Source organism: Rattus norvegicus, chromosome 1, assembly GCF_036323735.1.
Source record: "Rattus norvegicus strain BN/NHsdMcwi chromosome 1, GRCr8, whole genome shotgun sequence".
NCBI classification, from domain to species: Eukaryota; Metazoa; Chordata; class Mammalia; order Rodentia; family Muridae; genus Rattus; species Rattus norvegicus.
In genome coordinates, this window is record NC_086019.1 from 43,416,871 (window position 1) to 43,429,959 (window position 13,089).

General features: G+C 41.7%; 1 protein-coding gene across 6 annotated transcripts in view; it reads left to right on the forward strand.

Moving 5' to 3' along the window:
* Ccdc170 (coiled-coil domain containing 170) overlaps window positions 1–13,089 on the forward strand; it is a 107,183-nt gene that overhangs the window by 65,861 nt on the left and 28,233 nt on the right. For 4 of the 6 annotated variants that reach the window (XM_008758712.4, XM_214760.11, XM_039099604.2 and 1 more), the window contains 2 exons: window positions 6,625–6,825; window positions 11,664–11,837. In XM_008758712.4, the coding sequence (XP_008756934.1) occupies window positions 6,625–6,825; window positions 11,664–11,837 (375 nt within the window). The remainder of the gene's footprint in view (window positions 1–6,624; window positions 6,826–11,663; window positions 11,838–13,089) is intronic. The other 2 variants (XM_017589887.3, XM_017589888.3) reach the window with 2 other exon arrangements.

The window sequence follows — 13,089 nt, forward strand, 5'->3', positions numbered from 1 at the left end:
CTCTCAAGGTTATTGTTCATTAGAGGCATTCAGTGGAAGAGTTGTATATATACCACACTGTCTGGCTAACCAAAACAACACATAGTGCTGCTGTGTCTCTTTCCCTCCATCTTCTCTTCTGTCCTCTGCATCCTGTGCTGAGACTCAGGAGAACTAGTGAGGAGACCTACTTAATAAATAGTATCAGGGACCGTGCGGGTATGGAGTACATCTACGTTTAATTTTGCCAGTATTAATACTGTTAACAACGGTCATTGTCTGCAACATTCCACTTAGTAGTTGATGTCAGCCCAGACTATTACAGGGATCATCGGTGCCAGATTATGATGCACGTCCTAGTAACGATCTTTGAAAGCAAATAGCATCACGTGTTGTCTTAGGGTTTCATTGCTGTGAAGGGACAGTGTGACCAAGACAACTCTTATAAAGGACGACATTGAATTGGGGCTGGCTTACAGTTTCAGAGGTTATCATCATGGTGGGAAGCCTGGCAGCATCCCAGCAGACATGGCTCTGGAGAAGCCAAGAGTTCTACATCTTGATTGGAAGGCAGCCAGGAGGCTGATGTCTTCCATCCTGGGCAGAGTCTGAGCGTAGGAAGAGCCCATCCCCACAGTGACACACTTTGTCTAACACAGCCTACTCCAACCAGACTACACCTCCTGATACTACGGCTCCATACCAAGCATTCAGACACATCAATCTATGGGGGCCATGTCTTCTAACCACCACATACAGGCCTGTAGAATCACGCTACAGCTAGTTCTTTTGATGTTAGACTCACTGAGAAGGAGACAGGTCATCTTCGATGCCACTCACCCACAGGTCAGTCCTGTGTCTTTTGTGTTCCTCTCCTCTCCTTCTCCATTCCCTGGCAACTATAGGTTTTGTTGTCTAGTGCTTTACATTTGACCTTTCTTCTCCTTTTTAAGAACCTGCATATAGCTGAGATCATGCAATATTTCCCTTTCTGTGTCTGATTTCTTTCACTTAACACAGTGTTCCCTAGGTCTGTCCATGTTGTAGTAAGATGGTATAGTCACTACTCTGTTCTAAGATGTTTACTAAGTATGTACCTCAGAACATCTTTATATACCTTAAATTTACAAAATAATTGAAAATTATTTTTTATTATTTTTTTTGTGAGTGAGTGAATGTGGAATGTATGGGAGCATGTGTGTGTGTGAGTCAACATTGTCCCCAGTTATTTTTTGTTTTTGAAACGAGTTCTTTCACTGCCCTGAAAATCACTAGTAGGCTAGGCTGCCTGGTCACTGAACCTCAGGGTCTGTCTCTCTCTACCTCACAGTGCCTTGCTTCTATTATGTGGGTTCTAGTGGCCGAGTCTGGGCCCTGGTCCTTGCAATGCACATGATTTACTGACTGAGTGCTCTCGCCAGCTTTACAATGACTTTTCTTTTAAAAGTTAGTTAAGGAATGCATTTGTAAATAAAGAAAAAAAATGCATGCATGCTCTGCAAGCAATTCTCAAGGCCTCTTTAGCTCCCCCATACAGTGGTTTTTGTTTTTGCTTTTGCTAAGCTGCACCACTGAGGGTAAGTCCACTTGCTCCTGTGGCTCCGTTTACACCTAGGAACTCAAAAAACAAGAAACCATTTACAGAACTGGGAAGAACTTCAGGAAGTTGTCTTGAAAGGTGATAGTGTGTTAATAGCTAATCCCTCCTCCTCACACATTTTATGGCTTTTCGCTCTATATATCTCAGCCTCCCCTTTGCTATTGTAATTCCAGCATGAGGACCGTGGCATATACGTGGCATACAAGGTTGCCAGCAGGATGTATATGTTTATTTTCTAAAGCAAAGTAGTGAAATAGGTGAGGCTACTTTTGCCTCCCTCCCTCCCTCCATCTCTTCCTCCCTCTGCCCCCACTCCCTGACTCCCTCCCTTCCCATACAAACAAGTAGTTTTAGTATCTTTCTCCATCTCCCCTACTCTGTCATTTTCAACCATATAGCTGGTGTCTCCTGTGATTCCTCAGTAAACTCAGGAGAAAATGGATTTTTCTCATTGTCTTAGAAATGTTTTTGAAGAATCTGTGTGGTGAGGCTGCTTCGTCCGGCCAGCCGCACTGGCTGCAGGCAGCCAGTTGTTGAGTCATGCCCTGTGAAGGCCCTGCAGGCTTGCCTGGCACAGAGCCCACCTCCTGTGCATTCTTACCTGCAGAACTTTGCTTCTCTTATTTCCTCCTTCCTTGGCTACCCATCCTCCCTCTCCTAGATTTCCACATCTTAGTAGACTCCTAGGACACCACTCCTCACTCTTCAGTAAGTCATCTCTACTTCTTCCTTGAATTTCTGGTTCTGGAAAATTTTAATTTTCTCTTAAAAACTGTATCATATCTTAGAGCAGGGATTCTTAACTAGGGTACTGTCATTAATTAGACTGCATAGTGATTTATTTATTTATTTATTTATTTATTTATTTATTTATTTAATTTTGAAGAGAGGATCTTGCTATGTAATCAGATTGTTCTTGAACTCATGATCTTCTTGCCTAGGCTTCCTGGGTGCTTGCTTGGTGTCCACTATCATACCCAGCTCTGTATGGGATAATGTGCGTATGTGTGCATGTTGTATGTGTATGTGTGTGTAGATATATGCATGTGTGTATATATATGTGTGTATATATGTTTGTATGTATGTGTATATGTGCTTGTATGTGTGGCAGATGGTGGTAGCATCCTGTGTGTTCTAGGGTATTAGTAGCATCTCTTTCTGTTAGATGCCGGTGGGACCCTCAGCCCCAATTTGAGACAACCACTGTGTCTCTCGACATAGCCAAATGCCTCCCTGTTGAGAGCACAGTCATCCCTGATTGAAACCCTCTGCTTCAGAGGAAGGTCATGCTGCTGGATTCAAAAAGAACTTTTTGAATGTTACTTAGCCTTCAATGTCAGGACATGTAAGAGATGTTTAAGAAACAAGACTTCTTGCATGATGGCCAAAACATGCAACATTTAAAAAAGATTTTTCTTATTCATACTCTGCAAGTAATTTTCTTTAGCCCAAAATGTACAGTCCCCACACCCCCAAGTTGCATGCTGTAATGTATACAGATCACTGAGGATAAGTCTATTTTGTCCTGTGACTCAGTTTACACATAGGAAATTTTTGAGGTACAAACTCCCACAGTTTGAGGTCTCTTCTGACTTACTAATACGAATGAGAATTGATTCTGTAGAGATTACGTGACCTGATCAATTTTTCCTCATTTCTTAAGCCAAATGTAGAGTCACCCAAGCCCAGTCACCTTGACGTAGGCAGTCTACTCCTTCTGCTTTTCTTTACTTACTAACCTCACTTGGAAAGTCTCACAGTCTGGAGGCTTTGCAGGTGCTTGGACCCAGCTTTATGTTCCCAAAGACTGGAGGGAAGTTCTATGCCCCAAATCCTCCAAATCTCATAACCCACCATTATTTTCCTGCTACTTACTAGAGCAGATATTTCCAGCAGACTTCCACTGACATGACATCATAGATATTACTTTGCATGCTCACCCCTGGGTGCAGCAGTGTCTGAACAGCTAGAGGTGTAGTGTTTCTGCTTTCCCTAGTTTTATTTGATTCCTAGACCGCATTAACAATGTGTCACTAACTGGGTTATGCCAATAGAATTTCCTAGCTTACGGTTCTGGTAGTTAGAATCTATAGTCAATGTGTAGTTGGGGCTGGTTCCTGAGTTCATACAGTTTATTTAGCTTCCAATGGCCTCAGGCCCTCCATGGCTGGTGCATGGGTTCTCTCCACAGTATCTTCCTTTCCTGTATGTCTGTTTTTTTGCATCCAAGTTTCTCCTTTTATAAAGACAATGGGCAAATTAGCCAGATCTCACCCCAATGACCTGATTATAACTTGGTTGTCTCTGGGAAGAGCTTATGCCTAAATAAGTCCCATCCTAAGGTCCTAGATTAAACCAACCTACCCCCTTCCCCCCAGTACCAACCCATAACAAAAATTGGTTTGAACAAAGAAGGAGGGAGCTGGGTTAGCTGGTCATTGTTGTTGGCCACACATACTGGCACAAAGGAAGAGGAACTTGGTTGATGTCGTGACTTGCTTCCCACTAACTTACTTTATATACTTCCAAAAAGGAAAGATTATTTGAATAAGAAGAAAAAGTTGTTTCTGTCTAAAAGGTGCCAGACCTTAGGTGATCCAGGAGGCTTTTTCTGATGCAGAGTGCTTGTGTTGTTGTTTGGTAGAGTTTCAGTGCAAAAGGCCTCTCTGGGGAGCCCAGCAGATCCTTGTCCTTGGGAGGTGAGTTACCTCTGAGGCCATTATGCCTTTACTCCCCAAATCTTCCTTGCTTCTTTTTGAACGATGGCTTGATAAAGTGCATCTTTAATTAACCAGATTGAAGTGTGTAGTTTTTTTGTCCCTATCCATCACCAAGTCCCTACATCCTCAGTAGAGAAACTATCAGAACATCAAGTGTACATTTAGATGATACTAAGGAAGACTGGAAGAAGCCTGTTGGTTCTTTAACTTCTGGTGTAAACAACAACAGGTGTATAGTTTGGATGGGAACACAGGCAACTGGTATCTGGTGTTCTCAAGAATGGAGTCAGATGACACTTAATTTTTTTGTAATAAATTTATATAAATTTAGTTCTGAGAAAAAAGCTCCAAGCCCCAGTGTGTTATATTTCCTGACAGCTTCCAAGCTTTAGGAGTTCAGCTTTGTGATGTAATAGATTGGGAAGGGTCTCAGCTCTTTGCTCCACTTAATAACCCAGGACTCTGGTGTAGCAGTTTGCTACATTCTGAACAGTTCAACCACCTACTCCTTAGTAGTCTGCTAAGTGGCTTGAGTTCAATTTTCAAGGCTCTTTGGAGTGTTCTTGGGTCCACACAAGTGGTGTGTAGGCAGGATTCTCTTGGCTTTATTTGACTCAAATGCTTTTCTCCCTTATCTTTCTTCTATAGAAAGATGTCGATGTCTGGTTAACCAAAGACTATAGCTAAAATGTTGGGGAAACATGAAAATGTCTTTTATTATTTTGAGATGGGATCTTGTTTAGCTCAGGCTGGCCTTGGACTTGTTTTGTAGCCAAGTATATCCAGATTTTTTTTCTGCCTCCACCTCCCAAGTGCTGGTATTGTAAGCATAGGCCACCACATCTGATCAACAGAGGGAAATTTCTGAAGGTTAAAAAAAAAAAAACAAAACCTCTTTAAGGAAAGAACACATGATTGGTTGAGCCCATACTTTAGAGCGGAAATCCCAATGACAGAGACAGACACACTGTACTGAACTCCAAGCACATGTACTGTTGATGGTTCTAGGAGTTGACAATGCAAATTGAGGCTTTTCAGAATCTTCTGCTCTGTGATAATATTAAATTTTTCCTGTGTAAACTTTCTCAAATATGGCTTTGAGTAATTTACCACCAGTCATTGATGTGAAATACCCCCGAAGTACAAAATGGATTGTATTATAGGCTTGGTACTTTGAAAGCCAAAGGAGCATAGAAGACGATTTTAGTTTGTTCAGCCTAACTTCCTCCAGGTGTCATTTGGGTCTGCTCTGGGATGAGTAGTTGACGAACCTCTGGCTCTCTCTGTTACCCTGGACCACCACCCCCCTGTTTGCTGCCTAGTGTTTAGATAGCTTTAATCACCAGAAGAAACATTCTCTTTTCTTGTATAGGGATGCTTGGGCTAGGGGTGAGGATATTTAGGTGCAGTCTTACATAGATTAAGCTAGTCTGGAACTTCTGACAGTCTTGCTTCCGTCTGCTAATGCTGAAAAATTTCTGTTTGTTTTTAATGGTGAATTGTTTTAGAGATTGAAGACAATCTGATACAACCTAGGCATGAACTGTTCAACTGATTTATGTGCCCAGCTGTGATGGATTCTTTTGAAAGTCTTTTAAATGTATTTATTTTATTATTTTATTGTATGAGTATTCTGTGGTTCTTGAAATTACTTTTTGCCTGAACCTTTTCCCTGTCTAGCTTAGCTTCAAAATCTCTAGGTTTATAACAGATTTGCAGGTAAGTATATGATATTTGTAAATATTTATTGACAAAGATTGTTGAAGGAAAAATAAAAAATATCCACCCACTGTCTGAGTTAGGGTTTACTGCTGTGAACTCACATCATGACCAAGGCAACTCGTATAAGGACAACATTTAATTGGGACTAGCTTACAGAGTCAGAGGTTCAATACATTAACATCAAGGCTGGAGCATGGCAGTCTTCATTCAGGCAGACATGGCCCTGGAGGAGCTGATACTTCTTCATCTTGTTCTGAAGGCAAGCAGGAGAAGTCTGTCTCCTATGTAGTTGGGAATAAGGTCTCATTGCCCCTCCTCCCGCCCTCCACAGTATCATACTTCTTTTCAACAAGGCTATACTGACTTCAACAAGGCCACACCTTCTAATAGGGCAAATCATATTCAAAACACTACAATAACAAACACAGGTTTATTTCAAACAGTGGAAAACACAGCTACAAAATGACCTATTTTAAATGTAATTTTTACAAGAAGTCTGGAAGTGGGCATCATAGTGGTTGTGCCTCTTGGATGGAGTGATGGATCTGAACACTTCGTTGAGTCTAAACAAGGCTTAGCTTTCTTCTCCGTCTTTGTTTCCAGATGGCCTCCCAGCTTGAAGCCCAGATTTCCGAGCTTGTTGGGAAGTTGGGAAATGAATCTGAGTCTCACCAGAAAGCCCTACAGAGGGCCCATGAGGCAGAAAAGAAGCTGGAGGCTCTTCAGGGTCAGCTGAGTCACCTGGAGGGAGAACTGCTTTCTGGAGACGTCGTGAGAGACAACTTGAATCTAGAGAAGCAAAAAGTAATAACAGGATGGCACTTCCATGGTGCAAGATTCTGTCATACAATAAAACTGTAGCTGAGAATGTTCTGAATGTTGCACTGTTTACACTGGTCATGTCTTGAGTTACAAGCAAATTCCATGGACTAATAAGTCTCTTCCCGTTGTTTAGGGTTCTTTTGATTTTCAGTCCAGGTAACTTGCTACATATTTATTGTATGTTCATTATCTAAGATATTGGTAGATTTGGGGTACACAAAGTATGATATAATTAAAGGCTCAGGGTTTAATAGACAAGACAGGCATTAAGATACCTTACTGTACTAATATATATAGCAGGGGAATAGGCAGGTGCTGTAGGGGTAAACAGTTTAAACAACGGCAGGAAGCCTTATAAATGCTATATTCAGAGCATGCAAAGTGAGTCCTCACACATGGTGGAATGTGGCATTCTTAGTGGGGTATGACAAAGAGAAGGGTGGAATGCAGAGATCTCTGAAGATCCTTTTCCCCCCTACAGAATATAAAGTATAATCAATTACTGTGAACATCACAGCGCAGCAGTCATTGGCTGCCTGATGATGTTTTTGTCAGCGGTAGGCTGTATGCATGACAGTAGGCCTGTGTGATCACTCTGCACAGTAGCAGAACATATGTTTAACATGCACAAAGCCCTAGGCCACATACACAGGACCTCAAAAGATAAAAAAAAGGATAAACTCGTTGAGTGATGTTGACACTGTTCATGATGCTTACCCAGCAACAGCACTGTCTTATTCTGCAGTTTTCAGAACTTAGATTCACTGTCAAGCAATCCACACCTGGTGAAGATGAGATGTCATGAAGGGACAGTACCTACCCAGAAGGGACAGTACCAATAGGTTAGTGGAGATGAGAAGAGAGTGAGACAGTAGTTCCCCTAAGGCTCTGAGTATGGGAGGGCATTATGGCTTTGAGGTAGTTTGAGTGAATAAATGGGATCACTTGCTCTGTGCTCAGTGTGACTAGAAGGGAAGGGGCGCAGAGTTACGAAAAGAATGCAAAAAGCAGGCTTGAAGAAAGGTTTCATTGGCAATGGCGAAGAGGTCAGAGCGCTTGAGCTACAAGGGTCCATAGGATAGAGGGCAGGAACAGGAAAGGAGACCCAGATAACCAAGAATATAGGGACAAAATTCATTCTAACAGATACTCTTTGATTAAGAATACTGTACTCTGGAAACTAACTCCTTTTCATTCTTTTGTACTTAAAAGAAACTGCAGAGCCAGGATATAGGGTCCATGTCTTAATCCTAGCAATTTGGAGACAGAGGCAGGCAGATCTGTGAGTTTGAGGCCAGCCTCTACAGAGTTCCAGGACAGCCAGAGAAACCTTATCTCAGAAAACCAACTAACCAACCAACCAACCAACCAGCCAGCCAGCCAGCCAGCCAGCCAGCCAGCCAACAAACCAACCAAAACAACCAAACAAGAAAAAAAGAAAGAAAGAGATTGAGGAAGTGCCATGGCTACATTGGGGGTCAGATACGAAGAGATGCCAGTCTACAGGGGGCAGGTGGACTAGGGCATTATTGATATACCTAGTGTTCTGATGGAGATGGTGTGGGATGGGGCACAAATTTGGGGGGGGGGAGGAATAATGGCTTCTTTCTTTCATATACTGGGGACATGATCTTCCTCTTCCTCCTCTTCTTCTGGGAGGGATAAAATCTCACATTGTAGCCCAAGTTGACCTTGAACTTCATATCCCAGGCTGTCCTAGAACTCACTTTTTAGTACAGGCTGGCCCTGAACTTGTGGCAGTTCTCTTACTTTCCTCCTAAGTGGTAGAATTACAAATGTGAGCCCCTAGGACCCATCTTCATGTAGGTGGATTTCTCTTCTCTTCTTTCCATATAAATGTATCACTAGTCTTAATTGAAATTGTGCCAAGATAGTTTTCAGTTATGAAAGCAAATTACATAAGATAATTATGTCCACAGTGAGTTTTCCACAGATGTAAGTAGTAAGGGCAAGCTCATGCAAAACTGAAAGTGAAGCTGTACAGAGATTAAGTGCTAAATATGATTTAGGCTCATGCAATACAGAATAGAACACATGGTCTCTAACTCATGCTAACCTGTGATCCAAATGAATAAAATACACAACAACCCTTTATTTCTACACAGTTAAAGATTTTTAAGCTAGTAGGGCATGCCTATAGAGGGCTGAGGCACAGGACTGTCAGACTGAGATTAGCCTGGACTACATAGTAAATTTAAAGCCAGCCTGGGGCACATAGTGATACATCAAAACAAAAAACAGAAAAAAAAGAAATAAAAAATATTTCAACTGCTATCTTAGAAAAAGATTTGTGTGTGTGTGTGTGTGTGTGTGTGTGTGTGTGTGTATGAGAGAGAGAGAGAGAGAGAGAGAGAGAGAGAGAGAGAGAGAGAGAGAGAGAGAGAGAGAGAGTCTATGCACATGAGTGTAGGTACATGAGGAGGCCAGTAGAGGGCATCCAATCCCCTGGAGCTGGGGTTATAAGTGCTTGTGAGTCACTGGAATGGGTGCTGGGAAACAAACATAGGGCAAGAACAGGCCATACACTAAATTGCTGGGCTGGCTGTTCCTCCAGCTCCCATCAACTGCCATTTTCATGGGCTAGTTAAATTCCTTGAAAGAGCCACCTGGTCTGCGGGGCTTTGGTTTGGTTTCAACTGAATCCCTTCTTACCTGTTGTAGAGCTGCCATGCAGAATAAATGGGACACAAATAGAAGCAGTAAGAGACATTTAAATTTTAGATGTTAAGCCTCTCTCAGATATGTAATTGGTAAAGATTTTTTTCCCAGTAGTCTGTCCATTTGTCATAGTCATGTGGATTTATTTCTGGGTTTTCAACTCAACTCTGTTGGTCAATATGCCTGTTTCTATGCCAATACCATGCACTTTTCATTCCTATGGCTCTGTAGTAAAATTTGAGATGAGGGATGGTAATACCTCCAGTAGTCCTGTTATTACCTAGGATTGTTTTTAGCTATCCTGTTCTCTCTCTCTCTCTCTCTCTCTCTCTCTCTCTCTCTCTCTCTCTCTCTCTCTGTGTTTTCATATTGAAATTTGTTCTTTCAATTTTTGTGAGGAATTATATTGCAATTCTGATAGGGATTGCGTTGACTCTATAGATTGCTTTTGGAAGGATGGCCATTTTCACTATATTAATCCTACTGACCTATGGATATGTCTTCTTCCTCCTCTTAAAATGCAATAAATAGAAGCTAGGTCATGCTCAAGCACAGGTAAGAGATGAGATAATATCCCAAAGGGAGAGCAACCAGGCAAGAAGGAACTGGCAGTGTGACATCACATATATAAAATTGTCCGTGGCATCAAAGCATAGTGAATGATGCTATATTGGTAGTTTCTGTAGATTATACAGATGATTAAGTTGTATTTATTTGTATGCTACTTAACAAAATTGGAAAATATGCACTTACACATAATGTCATCCTGATGATTGAAATATAGATAGTTCTGGACTTTAAGCTGAAACTCTTAAATGGCAGGAAATTATTCTCATTTCAACAGCTAATTGCCTGAAAATGCCAGATGCTAAGGAGTTACTGCAATGAGAAGGAGATATCAGAGATAGACCCCCAATCCTGCAATTATCATAGAGCAAGATGGATTAATGCACTCATTCAGCACACAGTTAGCATTCTGGATCTGAACCTGCTCAGATAAACAATAGCAACCAAACAAAGGAAGCTCTTTAAGCTTTGAGGGAGTTTAGTCTGTTGGATATGAGCTATGGGGGCTAGAGAGATTCAAGGGTTATAAGCATGTGCTGCTCTTATAGAGGGCCCTGTCAGCACCCACACACATGATGTCTCACAGATGTCTGGAACTCAAGCTGTAGCAGATCTGATGTCTTTTGGCCACTTCTGATACTGCATGCATGGGGCATACACACACACACACACACACACACACACACACACACACACACACACACACACACACACGGGCAAGAACACACATGAAAATAAGTCAAATATTTAAAAGAATACAAACTATGACTAATTCATACAATTGTGCTTTAGAGTTCTGTCTACCTATGTTGAATTAAACACTTTAAAGAACATTTCCTAAAAACACCCCCGTCCCCATGTGTGTCTCTGTGTGGTTCTGTGTATGAGTAGGACAAAGGTTGAAAACATGTCTTCCTCAGTTGCTTTTGGTCTTATTTCTTGAGATAAGGTCTCTCACTGAAACTTAATTTGGCTGTACCAGTGAGTGCCAAGGCACACTCCTGTCTCTGCATCCCTATGCTGGAATCACAGGCATATTCAGTGTCTGGATGTTTTAAACATGTGTGTTTGGGGGCTTAAACTCAGGTCCTTTTGCTTGTACTGTAAACACTTTACCAACTGAGCCACCTCTCCAGCCTTGTAAAAGCACTTTGCCAAACCAAATCAAACCAAACCAAACCAAACCAACAACAAAACCACCCCCAAACTCTTCTTCAGCTTTTGTGCATGTATGAAGGGCTTTGGTTTTGAAGTGATTGCTAAGTGCTGGGACAGCCTGGGAAGGGCAAGGCTTCAGTGGCACTTGGCTAAGACATGTAGAGACCAAGGGTAGAATTGGAGATATAGCCCATTCATCATATGGAAGGGCTTACAAATGTGTTTGATATTAAACTGATGTCCAGATTATAGGCCAGGAAAGTCCAGAGTATTTAGACAGGAAGATGAGAGAGATTGGGAAGATTGTCTAAATGTTCACTACCAAATCTTGAGGACAGAAGCCCAGCTCTGGCCTGACCTTACAGAGAACCACCTTAACTTCCATGTCTCATTTTCATTTCTGTTTCTGGGTTTAGTACTTGAAATTTCTGGACCAGCTGTCAGAGAAAATGAAATTGGGCCACATAGCTGCTGACCTTGGCTTTGACATGCGTCTGGACGTAGTTCTAGCTCGCATAGAGCAGCTAGTCCACCTTGAGAGCAATGCTGTCATAGAAAACAAGACCATGGCTCACAACTTACAGAGAAAGGTAGGCAACATCACCCTTTGAAGGACTGGGAAGAGAAACTTCTGGAGAGCCCAAGTGTTTAGATGATTTTCTCCCACCATGATCAGTAGTGCGTTTACAAAGCATTTTATAAAGTTATGTATTTAGGAGCTGAGTCTCAATTCTACAGTCTGAAGATCTGAGGGCAGCCCATCCCTGCCATGGTCTTCACCTACATGGCCCAAAGTAGTCTCTAGAACCGATTGTCTGTGTTTCATGCAGAAGGTTGGGGAGGGGAAGAAGGAAGCCAAAGATGCAAATGATGTCTCGTAAAGGAGATTCTGGAAGATGCTGAAGTTACGTTCGGCACAATTCTCCAGGCAGAACCTGTGCAAGAGAAACGTGCAGACACAGACATTAAACTCATAGTTTCTGCTCCTTTGAGGGAAAAGGGAAGCTGGGAGCATCGAGCAGTTCTGTGCATACCAGCTCTATTGAGTCAGAAAGCACAGAGAAGGGCTCTCTTTTCATCTGACCGAAGGCAGAGTTAGAAATGCTTTAGAGTAAATAAATGAATGGAAGAACAAATAAAAGGGATAAAACAATCACTAGTCTTACAATGATTAGCATTGAGAGAGAGAGAGAGAGAAGGAAACACAGATGTGTTGTAATGCTTCTTAGGAGAAACTTTCTATGTAGAGGTGGTACAGTGAGTCACAGCTGGGTCCTTGGACCCTGCCATATGGTGTAACCTGGGGAGAATCACATACTGTCTATTTCTTCATATTATGACAAGAAAGACATACACCCCACAGAGGAGTTAATTTGAGAAGCAGAAAATTTGAACCGAATAAACTCTGTCCTCACATGGCTTCTACTGCAGTTCAGTGTGTTTGGAGCAATATTTATCTGTCTGTCTGTCTATCTATCTATCTATCTATCTATCTATCTATCTATCTATCTATCATCTATGAGATATCTATCTATCTATCTATCTATCTATCATCTATGAGATATCTATCTATCTATCTATCTATCTATCTATCTATCTATCTATCTATAGAAAGAGGATGGAAAACTTGGTCACCATCAGGAATGTCGAATTGGACCACAATTCTTTTCTTCCCTTCTCCTCAGAGAATTGATTTCCTCTCTTGATGCCTAGTGCTATTTCTTTTTAAGGATTTTGTCATCTGTACATTACCAGTGTACAGAATCTGTCAGTGGACATTTGCATCAGAATGCTATTTGGTACGAAGTGACTGAAGGGGGAGTTGGGGGCAGGGTGAGTTTG